The following is a 22,913-nucleotide window of genomic DNA, read 5'->3' as shown; positions in this document are numbered from 1 at the left end:
CTGTTGGACCACCTTGACCCAATCACGCAACTGTCTGACAGCAGAAAGTTAAACATCCTGGACTGTAGGGAAATAAAACACTTCAGACAAGAACTATTCCTAATGTCCCACTCATGTCCAACTGCCTGGAGAAATAAAGGAGACAATGAGCGGATAAAATGAGCAGCTAGCTATCTGCTGAAAAGAACTAGACAGTGTAGACAAAATGGACAACTTCCTAAAAAAGCATGAACAAATGAAAGCATGAATTGAGAGGATGAGGCACATTCCCTGGGGGTGGTGGAGAACCTGGCCACCACCCCAGTGTTCTGAAGGGGTTGAGCTTGAGCCCTGGAGATGGCAGAAAGTCCAGTTGCCACCCACATGCTTGGGGATGGTGAGGCCAAGAAAAGGTGGTCTTCTCAGGGTTCCCTGTTGTTTCTAGACTCACCCCAGTGTTTGGAGAGAAAGGGCCACTGTGTTAGCCCTTGGAAAGGGTGTGGCTGCTGCTCTCTCAAGTCCCAAGGATGAAACGTCATTCTATAAATTATTCTCACACCTTGAAATCTAATGGGGTTTTCCCAGCTGGTTTTTGGAACTGGTTGGTCCAACAACCCATTTTCCTTTCAAATTATCCCTATGAAAACGGAAACTTTATCCTATGACTGTATCTCCTTTCTATATTAGAATCAGATAACTTATTCTGAAGTTCAGAGGTCAACAGCCAGAATAGGATTTTGCATTAGGCGAGACCATGACTTTAACTGGCTTTGATGAGATTCTGTACTCTTTTTTACTTTGTATTGTAACTGAAATGATTTGACTTTATTCTTAAAGGATTTATTAAGTTACAAATTTACAGTTCTGAGGCTATAAAAAAGTTCAAATTAATGCACAGACAAGAGGATATCTTCTTGGAGTAAAGGCATCTGGCATCTATCTGGCTTCTGTCACCTGGGAAGGCACATAACAATGCCTACTGTCCTTCCCTCCTGCCTTCTGGTTACAAATGGCTCTCTCAACTCCTGGGGGTCCTTCTGGCTTCTCCTGGGGTATTTTCTTTCTTAGCATCTTTCAGCTCTCAATTTGCTGATTAATACCCAACTTGAATGGGCAAGTTCACAGCTGCATGGAAAGAGCTTAATCAAAGTCACACAAAAATAGTTCTCCTATTGAAGGAGTCCTTCTATTGGATTAAAGCAGAGTCACCTTTTCTGGGGTACATAACAATTTCAAACACACAAAATGACTTTCTCTGAATTTCTAATTAGTGGGACTGGAGGAGAATGTGCCAACATGAATATATCCACACAAATGTATTTGCATTATGTCTAGAAAATTTGTGGAAGGACATATGAGAAACAATTAACAGTGGTTCAGAGTGGAGAAGCATACTGGAGATCTGGGTGGCAGACTTACTTTACACCAAATAATTCTCTGAAATGTTTCAAAGATAATATGCACCCAGACACAGGTTGAACTAATGCTGCCACAAATAAAAATATCTACACAGTGCTAATACTTTACAATTTATAAGTATATGCTTGTCATTTCTTCTGCTCCATTATTCTGTAAAAGAGGAAGAGAAGGGACAGTGGCTCCTGGGTAGCAGACTGGGGAGGGACAGGTCCAAGTCTGGACACTAATTCAGACTCAGTCCAAATTCCATCACCCCTGAAGCCCTGATCTACCTCCCACCCACATCCATGCAGCCTGCTCTGGTTGAACTCAAATGCTTTACTGGAAATCTCCCAGTCACTTGTTTATTTTTCTGTTGTATTTTCCAGCAAAAACTTAATATACATTATTTCTAGAACGTTCATCTCCTTTACAGCTAATATTTTGACTCCACAACAAGAACACAAACTTCCAATCATGACTTATTTGGGGATAGTGAGCCATTCCTAGTTTCACAGCAACCAGCAACAGGAAACCTGAGAACAAGAACTCTTGGACACTATTCATTCATCTTATAACAAGAGGCAGAAGAAGAGGCAAAGGAAGACGGTATTCTGTTTTGACAGTGGTTGTGAAAGTTGATTCTCTACAGGTTTAGGAAAAACGTTGACTAAACTCAACACTCAACATGATTAAAGCAGTCAAGAAACTGGGCATAGAAGGTATTTCCTTATCCTATTAAAAGGCATCTAGAAAAATCCCACACCTCTCACTCTACCTAATGGTGAAAGACTGAATGCTTTCTTCCAATATCAGAAACAACAAAAGTCAAGCATGCTTCCACCAATTTTATTCAATATTGTGTTAGAGGTTCTAGCCTGGGTAATTTGGCAAGAAAATGGAATAAAATCATCCGTGTTTGAAAGGAAGATATAAATGTATTTCTATTTTCAGATGACATGAACTTGTTTACAGAAAATCATAGGTGATAATAATAATGATAATAATAATAATAATAAACTCCCAAAATTGACCAAACGATTCAATGCAATTTCTGTTAAAATCCAAGCTGATTTCTTTTTGGCAGAAATTGCCAAATTAATCATAAAAATCACATGGAAAGAGAAGGAACCCAGAATAATCAAAACGATCTTGAGGAAGGAGAAAGTTGGAGGACTCATAGTTCCCAATTTCAAAAGTTACCACGAAGTCACCGTAATCAAATAGCATGGCCCTTGCTTAAAGAGAGACTGTAGACGGATGCAATATAATTTAGAGTCTGTAAGAGGAAGGGGACAAAGGGAAGATTTAGTTTCTGATGCTCGAAGTGGTTATACGAGAGCATTCCTTGGCAGACTTGAGGACACAGCACTCTGTACAGCCCGTTCAGTGGGACCAGAGAGCTGGGTCTTGCCTCTGTGGGGTTGTGCTCCTGCAGAGCCTGGGGACTTGGCATGCTGGTGCCTGGTGCTCCCAGATGACCTGGAATGGGATCACTGTTACAACACTGCTCCAACAATCCTTACCCCAACACCAGCTGGGGGTCCTGAAGGACGGATGTAGGGAGAAGACAGGAGGGGAGTAGAGGAGCTGTCCTGGCTTTTATCCTCAGGCCACAGCTGGCCCCAGATGTGGCATCAGGAGATGAGGGCAGCTGGGGAGATATGCAGTGACTGCCAGGTCTCCAGTCTCCCCAACCCCCAGACCGAGCTTCCTGGGGTGCTGCCTGGATGAACTGGGGATATCTCCAGAGCTTCAGTGAGTATGGGGTTGGGGGAGGTGGCTGCCTGGATGAGCTGGGGATATCTCCAGAGCTTCAGTGAGTACGGGGTTGGGGAGGTGGGCTGCCTGGATGTGCTGGGATATCTCCAGAGCTTCAGTGAGTATGGGGTTGGGGGAGGTGGGCTGCCTGGATGAGCTGGGGATATCTCCAGAGCTTCAGTGAGTACGGGGTTGGGGGAGGTGGGCTGCCTGGATGTGCTGGGGATATCTCCAGAGCTTCAGTGAGTATGGGGTTTGGGGAGGTGGGCTGCCTGGATGAACTGGGGATATCTCCAGAGCTTCAGTGAGTACGGGGTTGGGGGAGGTGGGCTGCCTGGATGTGCTGGGGATATCTCCAGAGCTTCAGTGAGTATGGGGTTGGGGGAGGTGGGCTGCCTGGATGAGCTGGGGATATCTCCAGAGCTTCAGTGAATACGGGGTTGGGGAAGGTGGGCTGCCTGGATGAGCTGGGGATATCTCCAGAGCTTCAGTGAGTATGGGGTTGGGGGAGGCGGCTGCCTGGATGAACTGGGGATATCTCCAGAGCTTCAGTGAGTACGGGGTTAGGGGAGGTGGGCTGCCTGGATGAGCTGGGGATATCTCCAGAGCTTCAGTGAGTACGGGGTTGGGGGAGGTGGGCTGCCTGGATGTGCTGGGGATATCTCCAGAGCTTCAGTGAGTACGGGGTTGGGGGAGGTGGGCTGCCTGGATGTGCTGGGGATATCTCCAGAGCTTCAGTGAGTACGGGGTTGGGGGAGGTGGGCAGATGGTGACGAGGTTGCGTGGGACCAACTGCATGCAGACAGCAGCACACTGCATGTGTGTGCAACAAGGCAGGTCCTGCCCATTCAGGTCCTGAGTCCTGAGCAGACCCTGTGTGCCTGCCAGGCAGTGCATGTGAGGCCTGACCACCCCCTCCCCCAACGTCCACCTATATCCACCTATTGTCGGGGGGGCCTGGCAATGTACCCTATCTAGCTGAGACATTCGGATGTATGTCCATGTCCAAACCCTCAGGGTAAAATTGGGAAATGGAGGTGCAGAAAGAGGGAGGGACTGGTCTAGGGGAGAAGAGTTAGAGTGCAGAGGAGAAGAAAGAATCCCAATGTCTAGTCAGGACACAACCCTCCACCATGGGGTTGCTTGGAGAGCCCCTACGTCCTGGGTGAACCCAGCCCATGTGTGGCCGTTACACTCTGGGCATCACACAAGCATGTAAGTGTGTGCACACACACATGCACACACACACAGTGACCAATGGTGGGGGAGGCAGAGGAGAATATGGCACCTGGAGGTGACAACAGGACAGAGGAAAGGAGTGGGAGGCAGCTGTGCTGTGGGGCAGTGGCATCACACTCAGGCAACATGCCCATGGCCCCCAGCAGGAGGGGGAGATACCGGGTTGATGGGCAGGGGATCCTTGAGGCTCCTAGGGGTCTGCCTGTCCAGGGCCATCCCCAGGACACCCTGGACAGGATAGAGCTGTCACCTCCCTCCTCCATGCTGAAAGGAGGATACAGGAAAGGCTTTAATTTCCACCTTCATAAATTGTGATGTTTTTGAGTAGGTGACCCTCAGGATTCCCAGGCTCAGATAAATATCTTTGGTCCTGGTTTTTCCATCGATGACCTGCTGTGCTCTGAGCCCCTTGGAAATGCTTTTTACTCCCTTGGGGTTCTCTAATGAAACAGGACCAACAGAATATGTCTATAAATAGTATGAAGTTTTATAAAAGTGTCTCATGCAACTGCAGAGGTACAAGTCCAAATTACATAGGGCAGGCTGCAAGTTGGCATTCTGAAGGTTTTCAATGAATTCATATGCTGGCTGAAGTAGAGATGAAAGTTCTCTGTTCTGACTGCTGAGTTCATCACTTCTCCCTTAAAAGCATCCAACTGATTGGATTAAATGTCTCTCATTGCAGAAGACACTCCCCTTAGTTGACTTCATATGCAATCAACTCACTGGTGATTCAAGTCTATGAAATGTCCATGCAGCAACAGTCAGGCAAGTGCTTGCTTGGCCAGACAACTGGGCACCATCACCTGTCCAGGTTAACACACACACCTAACCATCCCAAGGCCTCTTTCCTGGCTTCTGATGGGTGGGTTGGATTCCATGGCTCCTGGAAGCAGAAATGCAAGTCTAGGTATATGCCATGGACATATCTTCCTACCTCTCTCTTACTAGTTGTTTTGGTTTGCTCAAGCTGCTGGATTGCAATATACCAGAAATGGTTGCATTTTTATAAAGGACATATAAATTTATACTTCTAAGGCCATGAAAATGTCCAAATTAAGGCATCCAGAGAAAGATACCTTGACTTTGAAGAAAGGATGCTGATATCTGGAGAAACTCTGTCAGCTTGGAAGGCACATGGCTGGCATCTGCTGCTCCTTCCCAGTTCATTGGTTTCAGTCTCAGATTCCAGTGGCTTTCTCCATAAGTGCCCGTGGAACCTTACTTAGCTTCTCTGGGGCAAACTCTGGATTTCATCTCTTATCTTAGCATCTTCAAATTCTGTCTAGTTGCATCTCTCTACTCACTTTTGTCAGCTCTTTTCAAGAGTCCAGTAAGCTAATTAAGACCTACCTTGAATGGGTGCGGTCATATCTCAATGGAAATAATGTACTCAAAAGATCCCACCACAAGTGGGTGGGTCATACCTCCATGAAAACAACCTAAACAAAAGGTCCCACCCTACAGTAGGTCTGCCCCCACATGACTGGATTATGAGAACATGGTTTTTCTGGGGTACGTAAAAGTTTCAAACCAGCACACTGGCTCTGTTTAAGGTTTCTCTGCTAAGGACACCAACTGTTTTCAGTTGCAAAACTGAATACAACATACCAGAAATGGAATGGCTTTTATAAAGGAAATTTACTATGTTACAAATTAACAGTTCTAAGGCCAGAAAAATACCTAACTAAGGCATCCAGGAAAGGATAGCTTGACTCAAGAAATGCTGTTATCTGTTACATGGGAAGACATGGGGGTGGTGTCAGCTGGTCCTTGTTCCTGGTCCCATTTCTTCCAGCTTCTGATGCCAGTGGTTTACTCTCTAACCATATGTGGCCCTTCATTTAGCTCCTCCAAGACACAACTCTGGATTCTGGCTTACTTAGCATCAAATGGGAAGGCACATGGCAGTATCTTCTGGGCTCTGCCTGTGGCCAGGCATTTCCTCTGTCAGCACTCCAAGCATTACATCTGAGGGTCTCTAAAGTGCTTCCCCTTTTCAAGGACTCTAGTAAACTAATAAATACCCACCTTCAATGGGTGGAGTCACATTTCCATTTAACCAAAAACCAATACCCGCAATTGTGTCCCATCTCCATGTAAACAATCCAATTAGAGTATTCCAGTGTTAACAATAGGTCTAGCCCTACAAGATTGGATCTGGATGAAAACATGTTTTTTCTGGAGTACATAATAACTTCAAACCGCCATACCAGTCATATTGGATGAAGGGACCAACATAATTCAGGGTAGCTTCATCTGAACTCATCACATCTTCAAAGATTCCATTTCCAAATTGGATCTCGGTTTTGGGATTGGTGGTTGGGACTTTAACATATCTTTTTCAGGGAATCAATTTAATCTGTAACCGTTTATCATTTACTTCACTTTTTTCATATTCTATTTTGTTTTCCCTCCTCTAACAGGATTATCCTCTATCCCGCTGGCACTGAGTTTACTTTCCTTTGTTTTGCCTTGAAATGTCCCCAAAACAAAGAAGGAGTGGACTGAGGGGCTAAAATTGTGTACTTCTCTTCTCTTAAAGAGTATTATCTGGAAATGTCTATTGTGGAATGTCAAAAAAAGTTGCCTCATTTGTCCAATGTTAGCAGTTTCTGGAAGAAAGTCAGGCTTGTACAAGTTACTGTGTCTTGTCCAAATGTAATGTACCTGTAAATTGTGTCTAGGTTAAGACCACTTAATACTATATGTTATGGTGGCTAAAATGGAGAATCCCATGTTCTATTATGTTTGCACAATAAATTTTTTAAGAAAATAGAATTTTACAACAGAAAGACTGAGTCTTAAGATGAAATATCGACTTCAGCTAACAATATAAATAACAATATTGGTTCATCAATAACCAACATAACAGTGTGCAAATGTGCACTCCTATCCCCACTCTCAGTTCCTCCAGTAATATACCTAGCAATGGGGTTGCAGGATTGTACGGCAGCCCCATCCCTAGCCCCCTACAGAGCCACCACACTGCCCCCTGGAGGAGCTGCCCCTCTCAGCTTCCTGACCCACAGCGAAGAGGGACTTCTCTTTCACCACACTGACTCTAGTACTTGTTTCTTTCTGTTTTATTCGCACACCTACAATTCAACCTAAGGAAATAGCCATGCCTTCGCCACCATAATCTATATGAAGACATTTCTTTTCTTCTTCAAAGAATCCAATGTGGGACAGGACTCCTAGGGGTGAAGTCAGGACCTGGCAACATGGGATTAAGAGAGCCTTGCTGACCAAGAGGGAGAACAGAAAAATGAGAGAAAGTAAAATTTCAGTGGCTAAGAAATCTCAAACAGGGTCAAGAGGTTATCCTGGAGCTTATTCTTATGCATTATATAGATATCCCTTTTTAGTTTATGGTGTGTTGGAGTGGCTACATGAGACAGTGCGGCAGTAGCCTTGATTCTTGCCGATCATAGCACAGCCATATAGATTTTACAATGTGACCATGTGATTGTGAAAACCTTGTGTCTGTTGCTCCTTTTGTCCAGCATATGAAAAGATGGTAAAAAAAATAATGGAGTGGATAAGGGGTAAAAAGAATAAGGTAGGTTGAATATTAGTGGTCAATAAAAGGGAGGGGTAAGGGATATGGGATGTATATCAATTTTTTCTTTTTATTTCTTTTTCTGAAGTGATGTGAATGTTCCAAAAATGATCATGGTGATGAATGTGATGATACTGTGACCATTGATTGCATAGTATGGATGGACTGTATGTGTGTGAAGATTTCTCAATAAAAATAACTTAAAAAAAATAACGAATGTATCACACTAAATCAAAATCTTCTAAAATTAATCATTGTAATGTATACACAACTATGTGCTGATACTGTGAGCCAGTGATTGTATACTTTGGATAGTTTGTATATATGAACATACCTCAATGAAACTGCATTAAAAAAGGGAAAAAATAAACCAACAGGGAAAACAGTGTGTGTGAGGGGAGGAGTATGTGGGAATTCTGAACCCTTTGCATGATTTTTCTGTAAATGTGAATCTACACTAGAAAAATAACAAAAAGGTCATAAGATCATTGTGGTTGTTATGCAGAATGTGTCTAAATGTGCGAAGACTACAAAAATTAAAATCTTGTTGAGCGCAATGGTGGCTCAGTGGTAGAGTTCTCGCCTGCCATGCTGGAGACCGGAGTTCGATTCCCAGAGCCTGCCTGAAAAAAAAATCTTGTTGAAATAAACCCAGTAGAGAGAATCAGTGGCTACAGATATGAAGAGAAGGGAAGAGATATTTTGGGGATCTAGAAGACAAAATAGAAAATAATGCTTTTTGGGGGCTAGCTAAGGAAATAGTTACTATTGAATTCTAAGGCTTTTGTTTGAATTGGGATGTTGGTGGAACCTACCAATAAAGTAACAAACATTTATAAATGCTTTTAACAGAAAAAAAGCCCTGCATTTTAAAAATAGTAGGGGCTCATTTAATCAGGAGATTGAGGAATGAACTCAGTGTACATAACAGCTCTCGTAATTATACTGTGTATACCCTCATGACATTTATTTACTGGTATTCACACCCATGGGGTTTGCATGCAGTAACTGAAGAAATTCTTCTTTACGACAGAATGCCAATTGATGAATGCAGAAGGAATATATTTTAAAAGAGCGCTCTTAGGCAACCATGGTAACTGATTTTGGCAAGGGTCACAAATATATGCTAGCTCTGGAGGTGAAAGTTTGAGAATTAGCAGGATGTCTAAGCAACAGTATCTCATCACATGATATTTATTGACACAAAAGGTAAAATGGTGCCTTCCTTACTAAAAAAAAACTAAACTAAAAAAAGTTGGCATCAGTAGCAATGGGACCAGGTGACAGCATGTTGCTTCTGGTCAGCAACCTTTCTGTGCAAGTGCTGCCAAAGGTGCATCACTAAGCTAATCACAAGAAAACAGGAAAAGTCCAAAACAAATATGTAAACTCTGGAAATAGGACATGGTTCTAAAACAGAAGGAAATGGTAAGATGCTTGAGGTTAAGGGAGAGGAAGTAGATACGAGGACACAATGTAATGCAATGTTCTGGATTTTCTTTCCTGTAATGGGTCTTATTTGGAAAATAGGTAAAAAAAAAAATGAATATACTCCAGTTATTAAATCCTAGCATTTTATTAATGTTAATTTCTTGACTTTGATAAATATTCTGAGATAGTCAATGAGATCTCATTTTGGTCAGTTATTTCTTATATATACTGAAATGTTGGATATCTCCTGATATTAACCTTTTTAATAATGAAGAATAATTCTGGGTAAGTTCTTATGATCATTTAGGATGTCACGAGGGATTTCTCCTGTGTAAATTTTCTGATACACATTGTGTTTGCCCATCACAAAGAAGTCAGATTTTTTTTTTTTACTGATTGCATATTTAGAATGGAATGATTTCTAAATGTTGTGTTAGTCAATTTTTTTAATTAATAAAAAAATTCTTTTGTGAAAAAAAAGAAGTCAAATTTTTAAGTTTTTTTTTTAAACTATGATGAGTATACTTCAGGATCGAGTACACTTAACCTACAGGTGCTCAGCAAAGAACAAGTTTTCCTCATCACAGTAAAAACAACTGTGCACATGGAGGCAACACTCCATTCCACAGTGACCCTTTCACCCTGGAAATTTCGATCTTGGACTTTCTATCACTGTCAGAGTCCCATGGTTTCCCCTGGGTTGATTTCCTTTCTGTTGGGATGAGGAACAGGAGACAGCATTAAGATTTTGAGGGGTATCTTTAATGAAAGTTCACTGACCCCTGTGTTTCACTAGGCTGAGGCTGGTGAACATGAACACAGAGTTTTTTAAAAATATGTGATTGATATTAAAAAAAGAAGAAGAAAAGAGAAATCATTTCACAGGGTGTAGGATGTGCTCACCCACTGAGATGAGGTGGCTGTAGTTCTCCAGCATCACATCTCTGCACAGGATCCTCTGGGCAGGGCCCAGGTGCTGCCACTCCTCCTGGGTGAGCTCCACAGCCACATCCTTGAATGACACTGAGGCCTGTGGCAGCACATTTCTGGTCAATCTGAAGGGTCCAGAAACAGGCGACATGGAAAATACCTTAGGAAATTGACTCTTAGTAAATTTGGAGATGCTGTGCTCTATGTGTGTGCCCTGGTATTTCCATGGAACTTTGGTTACCTGGGTGACACCGAAGACTCAGAGATAGAGCAAACATGAAACTCAGCATTATTCCATACAGCAACTGTCAAAGAAGCTGACAAAGAGATCGGACTTCAATTAGAGAGATGAGCGAAGCTGATCTGGTTGGGACTAAAGTCAATCAAAATATAGGGTTAAGGATAATACTGTCTGTTTTATAAAATTTCATCTTCTGTGTGAGACCAAAGGAAGAGATGCTATTTTGTTCAAAATTTAAATTTTTCTGTGGTACACAATGTAACTTAACTGATCTGGCCAGTTCATTTAAACCACCTAAACTCATGGGGCCTAAAATAGGGAATGAAGTCTTGAAATTCTTTATAGTTAATGTAATACCTGGATAGATTCCAGAGTATGTTGGGCAGATAAATAAAAAGTATTTTCAAAGTCCCTTGAGAGACAGGAACTATTGAGATTCCTGAAACTCTCTCAAGAATTAGGGACTCCCAAGTTAATAGGCAAAACCCTCAGTCTTCAGGCTTGCTCATATGAAACTTATTTCTGTGACAGGGAAGCTAAGCCTACGTCTAATGATGCCTAAGAGTGACTTCCAGAAAACCTGTTTGTTGTTCAGATGTGAACTCTCTCTCTCTGAGGCCAAGTCTGCAAATAAACTCATTACCCTCCCTCCTTATGGGGGACATGGCTCCCAGGCATGAGCCTAGCCCTGGCATCCTGGGCTTGACAGTCCCTCTTGACCAAAAGGGGGAAAAGAAATGTAACAGGAACATCAACCAGTTGCAGCCCCTACCCCATAATGTCAACATCCCTTTTCAACATGAAGAAACTGGAATGATTATGCCCAAATATCACTCAAGATTGGGAGAAGGATCAAGTGAGAGGGAGGAGTAGTAAGAGAAATGATAAGAAATAGCAAATGATTATGACCAGTGAATCATTATACTGATACTTCTTTTTAATCGCTAGTGTTCTGTCATCAGAACAGCTAGAAACAAATCCCTGAAATCGTGGAACTGTAACCCACACCTTACTCTGAAATTTGCTCTGTAACTACTTATTAAACTGGATTTTGAAATTTATCAACTTTCTGAATATATTTAACAACAAAAATGTTGAAAAAACTGTTCCAAAATTTTCTTACAAATTATATACATATACAAATTATATATATATAGTTATGAGTCAACAAGTAAAGCTCTAATAACATCTACTTTAGTTAGAATGGAAAAAAATTGGTAAATATTTCATGCAGAACAGATATCTTTAAAATATTTAGGCTTCTCATTCATAAATATGGTACATGTTTTCTTCCTTAAAAATCACATTTATAATACTTTTGTAATCTTTGATAGTTTTGTCATAAAGGTAATACATATTTTTATTAAATTAATGCCCAAATTTTGCTGTTGCCATTGTGAATGGGATATTTTTCCCCTTGCATTCTGCAACTATTTTTTGCCCTTATACACAAAGCATTGCTCTTTGTTTACATTCCTTGTATCAGGGTATCTTAATGCACACTGTTATTAGGTCTGACAGCTGTTCATAAGACTCCCTCTGATTTTTTAGGTAAACAATCTGAGCATATGCAAATAAATGACATTGTCTCACTCTTAAAAAAAATACAAATAAGCCACAATAAAAGCTGCTCCACCTTACTTGTAAGATAAAACCTTATTAAACTCAACAGAGAGATGAGGTTTTTATCACACACTGGTAAAAACGGAAAGAATTTAACAGCACATCCTCCATTTGCAAGGTTGTGGGAAACAGGCAATCTGATCCTGTTGGCTCTACCTCCAAACTGCATCCAGAATCTGACCACTTCGAAGCACCACAACTACCAACACCCTAAAGAGCAACATTTCTTAGTAGAATTACTGAAATAGCCACCTATGTTGATGTTGTTCCTGCTTCCATTACTACCCCTTGTGCCTGACCACTCCTCTTCTACCCTCAACAGTATCAGAGGCATTTTTTTTCAAATAGATGTCAGACCTGCCCTTGATCAGTGCAAAAACCCTTCATTATGACTTAAATAAATGGAGAGAGATGCTGTGTTTATGATCTGGAAGACTCAGTGGATCAAGATGTCACACAATCAAAATAAAAACCTCAGCAGGCTTTTCTGAGGTAGAATAGTTTATTTTTAAATATTTATATGAAGAAGCAAAGGCCCCAAATATTCCAGACAATTCAGAAAAAGAACAAAGTTGGAAGGCATTACCTCATTTCAAGACTTACTGTAAAGAGACATTAAGACAGTGTAATAGTAGATAAACACAGATCAACCCTGCAAGAAAGAGACAACATACATCAAGCACCTTGAACAGAGGTGTCAAGGCAATTCAGAAGAGAAAGTAGATTCTTCTCTATAAATGTCCTGGCAGGTTGTGTAGAGGTGGAGAGCACAGATACGATGAGTTTATGTTTCCTCTACTCAAACATTTAGAGAAGAATGCCGGCACAAAATGTGAAGGCACCAGAACCTTGAAATTGTAGGCTCTGGACTGGGCCAACTAGAACTTTTTTTTTGTCTTTCATGATCAGCATCCTCAATACTGAAATAAAATACAGAAGCTGATCAGGAAGGAGTTACTTATGTGACAAAGGACACATAAAGATTTTAAAAACCAAAGAGCAGCTCATGAAAATACAATTGAAAATACAAATGGAAATAACACCTTTTTATGAAAATGTGAGGACAAAAATTTAATGAAAAAAAAATCCAGGGTAGATATATGACTCTCATAAAGCAATTCAATAATCAAAATCTGCGTTCCAAAAGTCTCCAATGGCCCAATTTTATAGGTAAGTTTTGCCAAAACTTACAAGTAACAGGCATTTTTGTCATCTAAATTATTAGAAAGGAAAAGAAAGAATAGACAGTGCCCCATTTCCTTTTGAAAGTATAACAATAATACCATAATTAGGCAGGAACATGAGAAAATTATAGTGTAATCTAATTTGGGAATATAAAAATAAAAATCTTAAATGTAGTATTTGCAAAACAATAACAGCAGAACCCTTAAGAACATATGTAAGAAAAATTCACCATTTATTATTAAGTATGGTCTATACAAGAATAACATTAGAAAGCAGATTACAGCATTCATAATATTTATTGATTAATGTAAAGAAACTATGGCTTTCTTTCAATAGAGATGCAAAAAAGTACTGAATATACTTCAATGCAAACTCATCACTAACATGACATCTTAGCAAACTGGTAACTGGAGGGAAGCTACTTGCCCTAATACAGGTTATCTACCAAATGCTGACAGCCAACATCAGGATTAATGAGAAATCTTCCCTCAAGATTGACTTGATCTATTTTTAGCTCTGCTTTTCCAATTAATGTATGGACTCTTATAAATTACAAAACAAAGTGGGAAATGAACAGAGAGCTCACCTGAGATTTTTCTCATTTCTGTAGCTCTTAGGAGAATGCAGAGAACTGTTGATGGTTCCAGCTAGGGGGACAGAAACAGTATAGGGGTCAAGAGATTTAGTAAGCCTCACAGCTCCTACCTTCACCTACTAAAAATCTGATTCTGCAGTTGGGGAGCAGTGTCCCTATGGGAACTGGGCACTGTGGGCTTTGAGATGGCATCAGTGGGACCATGTTGAGGTGGTGGGATCTGTCCATGTGCGACTGTAACACAAACATGGAGCCTTAATTTGCAGTTCTTTGGAGAGATGCATATAAACTTTTTGCAATCGATTTAACTATATTGTCTGTGTATTTCTGGCAAATAAACACAAAGAAATTACAGTGCACCAAAGGATAAGACATTATTCTTTCATTTGGGTGCCTGATTTCTCTGTTTTCTCAGCAATAGTTTTTACCCCTTGACAGAGAAAGTTCAGAGAGCAGAATAAAAGGAATAGGGATGCTTTAAGGCAAGGATTTGTTTGTTTGTTTGTTTATTTTGCAAGGATTTTTAATAATCTGTTTTAACTGTCATAATTTCTCAAAAAGCCTTTTTTACATTTTTTTTATTGGAGAATTTATTTCAAACAGTCATACATAAAATACAGGATTCCATACCCAGTTTATCCCCAATAACTTGCATTGATGTGGAACATTTGTTATAATTGATGATAGCACTCCTTAAAAATTGTACTATTTTCTTAACTGTAGTTATCTTTGTTACAATTGGTGAATAATTATTAAAATAGTACTATTTGACTATCGTCCATAGTTGACATTTGGTGCATTTTTCCCCATATGCAATCCTATTATTAATATCCAAAGGTCCTTTCGATAAGATGCCTCTATTATCTTATTTAAGAGAGTGAACTATTCTATTTTCCTCTTGGCTCTTCAACAAACAAACTAGATATCCCTGGACAAGTTACTGAATTCATCATGCCTAAAGTCTCTAAAGCTTTCAAATGAGTCTGAAGCGGACACCCACGGAAACCCTCCTTGAACCACCATTCTAGGGTTCTCTGAGGTTAGGACAACGTCAGTAGTGCCACATGAACTCATGGACGTGAATCGGAGAAGCACATAATCTGCAGAGTGGAAAACAGAGGCCATAGGAACCTCCTGAGACACGAGCCCACCACTCCCGCTGAATTTCCTCACCTCTGGCTGGTGTTCCCTTATCTCAAGACCTTTCCATACCAGCCCCCCTGTGAAACGGCCTTTCCTGGGCACCATGCCCATCAGCCGCCCCAGCTCACCTTATCTTCCACTGCCACACCATGACATCATCAAGTCTGGTTCACTTTGGACAGAGGAAGTAAGAACTGCCTCAGGCCAAGCAAATCAGAACCTGCTCCCTTCTGGGCTCTGCCTGTCTCTGCTTTGAAGCTCTGGTGAGAAGTGAAAAGCCAGAGGGACACTCCCTTTCAGGTAAGATTCTAGCTCCCAGACGCCCCCTGCTTCCCACCTCATGAGGGCTGCTTTGTTCCCAGGATCTGAGACCTGGACCTGAGAAACAAATTTACTTTAGGACCAAGCACCTGGCTCTTGGAATTCTCCATAATATGAGACATAAAACACAGATAGCCTAGCCTTCCAGTGTAGGAAGGGTTAGGAAATTTGCCTGGTTCATACGATCTGAAAATACACTAGAAATATCAGAATGCATGTGCCACGTGGTAGGATGCCATCTACATTCACGTCACATAATATCACCAGGGACTTGGAGACAGGGGGCTCTCAGTGCTGCAATGCTGATATTAGGCAGGTGCAATACCACAGCCTGGGATTGGGAGAAAACACATGCGCCTTTAAGTCCAAGCTTCCCCACCAGGCATAGCCTGTGACCTGGGCACATCACTCCACCAACTTGAAACTCGATTTTTAAAACATTTTTAAAAAATGCATTCGATGACATTGATGAGTAAAGTGGCTCTGAGGCTGACATAAGAAACCCAAGGACAATAAGTGTCTTCTTAGTATAAACGCCATTATCACTCAGTATTTTCTACCTGGCACTGGTCTAATTACAGGTAACACAACTACTTTCAAAGCAACGTCCTGAAGCAGTCATTAATAACTTTCAGATGCGTGAACTCTTTCACAGGTTCCTTGTCTCTCCCCCGGAATTCACTTGGGGTTTATGGTTACAAAGAAATAAAAAGAAAAAAGGAAAAACCCATAGATCTCATACCCCTAACCCCTCCCTCTCATTGACCACCACTTTTTCCATCTATCCAATTTATTTTACCCCTTATCTCCCCCCATTATTTATTTTTATCCATATTTAAAAAATCACAATTCTAGCCCGGATAAAAGGAGTATCAGAACAAGGTTCTCCCAATCACACTGTCACATTGTAAAAATTATATCTTTATACAATCATGTTCAAGAATCAAGATCACTGGAACACAGAACAACAGTTTCAGGTAATTCCAGCCACCAGTCCATCATAAACTAGGAAAGGATATCTATATAATGCATATGAATAACCTCCAGGATAACATCTCGACTCTGTTTGAAATCTCTTAGTGACTGAAACTTTATTTGGTCTAATTTTTCTTTCTCCCCTTTTGGTCAAGACAGCTTTCTTGATTCCATGATGCCAGGTCCGAGTGAATTCTTGGGGGTTCTCCCCCTTCTTGGCAGGGAGATTTGCAACCCTGGGAGTCATGGCCCACATAGAGGGGAGGGCAGTGAGTTCACGTGCTGAGTTGGCTTAGGGAGAGAGGCCACATCTGAGCAACAAAAGAGATTCTCTGGGGGTGACTGGTAGGCTTAATTTTGTTTCTTGTAATTTTTTTTTTGGTAGGCTTAATTTTAAGTAGGCTTTTCCTATCCTTTGCATGGATAAGTTTCATAGGGGTGGATCCCAAGATCAAGGGCTCAGCCTATTACTTTGGTTGTGCCCACTGCTTGTGAGAATATGAGAAATTCTCCAAATGGGGAATTTGAATATTTTCTCCTTTCTCCCCAGTCCCCCAAGGGGACTGTGCCAGTTTGAAAGGATTATGTACCCCAGAAAAGCCATGTTTTGATCCTGAACCATCTCCTGGAGGCAGCCATTTGTTTTAATCCCTATTCAGAACTGTCGGTTGCAAACTTGATTGGACAACTCTATGAAGACGTGACATACCCAATCGTGGGTATTAACCTTTGAATAGAGGGAGATATAATGCCACCCATTCCAGGTGGGTCTTGATTAGTTTACTAGAATCCTTTAAAAGAGCAAACACTTTTTGGAAAGAAGCTTAAGAGCCACAGAGCCTCAGAGCCCACACAACCAGAGACCTTTGGCGATGGAGAAGGAAAATGCCCCTAGGGAAGGTTCATGAAACAAGATGCCTAGAGAGAAAGCTACCAGAAGTTGCCATGTTCACCACGTGCCTTTCCAGTGGAGAGACAAACCCAAAACTTCATTGGCTTTTCTTGAATGAAGGTAACCTCTTGTTGGTGCCTTAATTCAAACATTTTTATAGACTTGCTTTAATTGGAACATTTTCACAGCTTTAGAACTGTAAACTTGCAATTTAATAAATTCCCCCTTTTAAAAGCTGTTCTGTTTCCAGAATATCGCATCCCAGGAGCTAACCAACTAGAACAGGGGCCTTGCAAATACTTCTGTATTCACTGCCCAAATTACTCCAGGATATATCATGGCATCACACTAACCTGGACAAACCAATAAAATCTCACACCCTATTCAAGATTCCATGTACTTATGGTGTTCAACTAAACTGACCATACAAGTTAAAGTTGGTAATGCACTACCCAAAATATATATTTTGCATCAAATAAACATCTCTCCTTTTGGTCTGTGCTGGTTTGAAAGGATATATGTACCCTAGAAAAGCCATGTTTTAATCAAAACCCCATTTTGTAGAGGCAGAATAATCCCTATTCAATACTGTATGTAATTAGATCATCTCCCTGGAGATGTAACGCAATCAAGAGTGGTTGTTAAATTGGATTAGGGGAGATGTGTCTCCACCCATTTGGATGGGTCTTGACTGGTTTACTGGAGTTCTATAAAAGAGGAAACATTTTGGAGAATGAGTGATTCAGAGAGAGCATAACGACATAGCTATGAGAAGCAGAGTCCACCAGCCAGCAGCCTTTGGAGATGAAGAAAGAAAATGTCTCCTGGGGAGCTTCATCAAACAGGAAGCCAGGAGAAGCAGCTAGCAGGTGATACCATGTTCACCATGTGCCCTTCCAGATGAGAGAGGAACCCTGACCGTGTTCACTATGTGCCCTTCCACTTGAGAGAGAAACCCTGAACTTCGTCGACCCTCTTGAACCAAGGTATCACCTGGATGCCTTAGATTGGACATTTCTATAAACTTGCTTTAATTGGGACATTTTCTTGGCCTTTGAACTATAAACTTGTAACTTATTAAATTCCCCTTTTTAAAAGTCATTCTGTTTCTGGTATATCGCATTCTGGCAGCTAGCAAACTAAAACATGGCCTCACACAGAAGGTGAAGTTTTAAAATATGTACAAAATCATCCTTTAGCCTGTATTCTGATCTACCTTAGTCCTATCCAGAACACCTTCCTTCATATTTCTAGTTAAAGTCTGATCCCTTTTTCTACTTTTTAGACAGTTCCTGTATGACATGTACTGCTGAGTTTCATAGCTTAAGAGCTCTAACTCTGATTCTCAGGTGTCACATAAATACCCAAACTTTATGGGAATGACCAGGTTATGTAAAAACAGCTCAGTATCTCAGTATTTAGAAATAACAGTTACAACTCCTGGATATATGTGATTGCTTATAATCTAGGACCCTTTACAATAGGTCCCAACATAATAACCCATGCTCTCGACTTCAGCTCACTGGGTTTTTATATTATAGTTAGTCCATATGAATGAGGCATGATAATATTTGTCTTTTTGTTTCTGCCGTTTCATTCAACATACAGTTCTTAAGGTTCATTCACCTTAGTTGCATGCCTCACAACTTCACTCCTTCCTGTGGCCACTCAGTAGTCCCCTGTACGTCTACACCCCCCAGCTCCCCTTTCCATTCCTCAGTTGTACCATTAGGCCATCTCCATTCATTGTGAATTTCAGACATGGTGGCCATAAACAGCAGTGTGAAAATGTCCATTCATGTCCCCATACTCAGTTCCTACAGGTATATACTGAGCAACAGGGTTTCAGGATCATATGGCAGATCCACTCCTGTGGAACCACCACACTGCCCTCCAAGGGGCTGCACCTCTCAGCTCCCCTACCAACAGTGATTAGGTACATCTTCTCTGTGGTTTTCTCTGGCACTTGTTTCTCTCTGTTCATTTTTAAACAGGTTTATTCACACATCATACAATCCAACCTAAGTATATAGACATGCGTTCACCATCAAAATCTATGTGAAATACATTTCCTTTTCTTCCACAAAGAATCCGCACTCCTCCCCCGTAACCTCTGCCTGTTGACATTTAGTGTTGGCATAATGCCTTTGTTACATTCAGTGGAAGCATATTATGATGTTACTGTTGGCTATAGACCCTAGCTTGCATTTACTGCACTTTTTCCTGTATACCATCCATTTTAAACGACTCGCAATGTTGACATTGATTTGGTCTCCCTTGTGAAAATATCTGTTTTCATATGTACATTTAATCACCATCATTGTCCACTTCCTAAGCATTCCTAAGCCATACAAACTCAGTATCCTCTATCTTTCCTTCTGGTTTCATACATGCCTCCACCCTTTCTCCCGCAATAATACTCACATTCAGCTTTATTCAGTATCTTTATATTTCTGTGCTACCATCAGGTAGTATTGTGCCATCCATTTCTGAATTTTTTACAATCAGTCCTGTTGCAAATCTGTACTCCTTCAGCACCAAATGACCAGTCTCCACCCTTATTTCTATCTCCTGATAACCTGTGTTCTTAACTTCAACTCTCAAAGTTCAGTCCTTAGTGTTAGTTCATATTTGTGAGACCATACAGAATTTATCTGTTTGTTTCTGGTTAATATCACTCAGTGTAACATTCTCAAGATTCATCCACGTTGTTACATGCTTTATGCCTTTATTCTGTCTTACAAATGTATAATATTCCATCATATATATATTCCACAGCTTGTTTAACCACTCATTCATTGATGGATATTTGGGTTGTTTCCATTTACATTGCAACTGTAAATAATGGTGATATAAACATTGGTGTGCAAATGTCCATTTGTGCCCTTACCTTCACTTCCTCTGAATATATACCTACTAATGGGATTGCTGGATCTTATGGTCATTCTATACTTAGCTTTCTGAGGAACTGCCAAACTGCCTTCCAGGGTCATGTACCATTTTATACTCCCATCAACAGTAGATAAGTGTGACTCTTTCTACACATTTTTTCCAGTACTTGTTTTCTGTTTTTTTTAATAATGGCTCTAGTGGATGTCAGATGATATCACACTATGGTTTGTTTTTATTTAAATATTTTTATTGACAAATCTTCACACACATATATTCTATACATGGTGTATAATCAATGTATCACATAGTATATATTCAACACCATGATCATTTTTTCAGAACATTTGCAGCACTCCAGAAAAAGAATAAGAAAAACTTGTAGACCCCATACCTTAACCCGTCCCTCTCATTGACCACTAGTATTTCCATTTACCCAATTAATTTTACCCCTGATCCCCCCGTTATTCATTTCTTTAATCCATATTTTTTTTTACTCATCTTAGGCACGGAGCCTATTAGAAGCAGCTTGAATTTGGGAAGCATATCTGTATTTGCAGCCTCGCTCTCCTGCCCCTTGTGACCTTTAAAACTGTTTTCCTTTTTTGAAACTCCGGTTATACCTATCAATTTGTAAGGATTAAATGAAATGCTAAATGAAAAGAACAAAGCATCTTCCGAATATGACGGAAGCCAACATTTACACATTCCTTATTAAGTGGTCTCTGACTGGAAGATGCACAGGCAACGCCTTTGCTCTGAGATGACACCGCGAGGCAGTTTCACAGACACCCTCCTTTGCAGAGGAGGAGCCCGCAAGTCGCTCCTGTGGAAGCGCTGGAGTATACCTGGGTCTCTCTGGCCGTGGAGCTCACTCCCCTGCTCGCGGTCCCTTTACAAACCCGCGTGTCGTGTCGCAGAGGGTCTTCCCGGTCCGGACTGGAGGCTGCGCTGCGCCGCGCCAGGGTCTGCGCCCCCGGACCCGCCCCGAGCACCTGCTCCCCGGGAGCTCCGAGTCCGCCTTGGTGTTTCCACTTACCACCAGGAAACAGGTCCGGGACTCCCCTCTTGGCCGGGGTCGCGAGCCCTCAACTCCACGCGAGCCCCGAGATGGCGGGGACGGGGCCCCCAGAGCTCTCCCCTGAGACGTGGAACCTGGTCCCCAGAGATCCGCAGGGGGCGGGGGCAGGCAGGTGTGGACCGCGCGTGCGCAGAGGGCGCCCAGCCTCTACCGTAAATAGCGCAGGAAACCGCAGGACGCTCCTGACTACACCTTCCAAAAGGTGTTGCGCACGAAGCCACTAACTTTCCCCTCGCCTTTTTTTTGAAGGTTTCGAGAATTACAAGGTGTCATTAAACGCCTGATACCCAGAGTCCAGGCGATCCTAAAACCCCAGGGTTTATAGGTTAAAATTTATGACTGCAAATGATTGCGTGATCTTCCATAGGATCCTGGGTAGAAAAAGCAAAAGCTATGGGGGATATTTGGAAACAATTGGGTAAACTTATTGATGTACTGATATCAGAAATAAAAAGGAAAATAAATGTTGCTGTTGTTAATTGTGATCGTGAAGGGGACTTTTTTTTTAAGAGACGCATTTGAAAGTGTTTGAGCTTATGTTAATAAATGTGTCATTTCCTTTAAAATATTTCAGCAAAAAAACAATTAGAAGAGTAATATATCGAAAAATGTTAGGAGTTCCTACATTAAGAAAATGGGTATGCTTATCTTAACTATTTTCTGCATATGAAAATTTTATAAAGTTTACGAAGGGAAAAATACGTGCTGCCCCTAGAGTGTACACTTTTTTTTTTTTTGGTTTCTACAATGGGGATTTATTAGTTTACAAATTTACAGTTCTAAGGGCTTGAAAATGTCCCAATTAAGGCATCAAGGTGAAGATACCTTCTCTGAAGAAAGGTCACTGGCACCTGGGGTTCCTCTGTCAGATGGCAAAGCACATGGGCAGCATCTGCTGGTCCCTTGCTGCCTTCAGCTCTGGTTCCAGAGGCCTCCCTCTCTGGGCTTCTGCGGGTCCTCTCTCAGCTCCTCTGGGGCTTTTCTCTCTTAGCTCCTCTGGGGTCTTTTTCTTTCTAAAAACACTTTCCAACTTTCTTTGGGTGTTTCTCTCTGAGTTCTCTCTCTGCTTTTTCTGTCTTTTATCCTCTCATGAAGGACTCCAGTAAAAGGATTCATACCCACCTTGAATTGGTTGGGTTAATTCTCAATTTTAATGACCTAACCAAAAGTTCCCACCCACAATAGGTCTACACCCACAGGAATGGATTAAAAGAACATAGCCTCTTCTGAGGTACATAACAGCTCCAAACCAGCACAGAAGGGTAGAGCAATTTTAGCACAGATTGATAAGGAAAGACAGTGAAGAGTCCAGTTCTCTTTCCCCTGGATGGTAGGAGGATAGGAGGAACCACTTCCTTCTGCAGTTCCCTACAAAACTACAGACAGGCTACTTTCTTTTGTTAATGGACCTATTATACCAAACACAGACACGCCTCCCCAAAACACAGACACTCCCTTTCCAGACTGGAAACAAAACCCACTCCGAAGAAGAAAATATTTCTTCAACTGGCACAGAGTCTCGCTCAGTTCTTGGAGTCAATGCGCCTCCACTGATTGTGCAGAAGTGCATTTGATTTCTGTTCTGCTCTGGCCTTGCTGTAGGAATGTAAAATGCGGCAGCCACTTTGGAAAAGATTTTGGCAGGTCTTTCTTCCTTCAGTCTCCCGG

At 41.5% G+C, this 22,913-nt stretch overlaps 1 protein-coding gene across 1 annotated transcript; it reads right to left on the bottom strand.

Annotated features, from left to right (window-relative positions):
• Positions 1 to 5,269: 5,269 nt before the first annotated feature.
• LOC143662795 (uncharacterized) lies at positions 5,270 to 21,518 on the bottom strand. The gene is made up of 6 exons (XM_077136151.1): positions 21,438 to 21,518; positions 21,204 to 21,392; positions 13,936 to 13,996; positions 10,542 to 10,617; positions 10,274 to 10,425; positions 5,270 to 8,562 (listed from the first exon to the last, which is right to left on the bottom strand). Exons 1-6 carry the CDS (start codon positions 21,516 to 21,518, stop codon positions 8,504 to 8,506), a joined length of 618 nt encoding a protein of 205 aa, XP_076992266.1. The 3' UTR covers positions 5,270 to 8,503.
• Positions 21,519 to 22,913: the final 1,395 nt, after the last annotated feature.

This window comes from Tamandua tetradactyla, chromosome 18 (genome assembly GCF_023851605.1).
Source record: "Tamandua tetradactyla isolate mTamTet1 chromosome 18, mTamTet1.pri, whole genome shotgun sequence".
NCBI lineage: Eukaryota > Metazoa > Chordata > Mammalia > Pilosa > Myrmecophagidae > Tamandua > Tamandua tetradactyla.
Note: the sequence above shows the minus strand (reverse complement) of the source record. Positions and strands in the feature narration are given on the sequence as shown.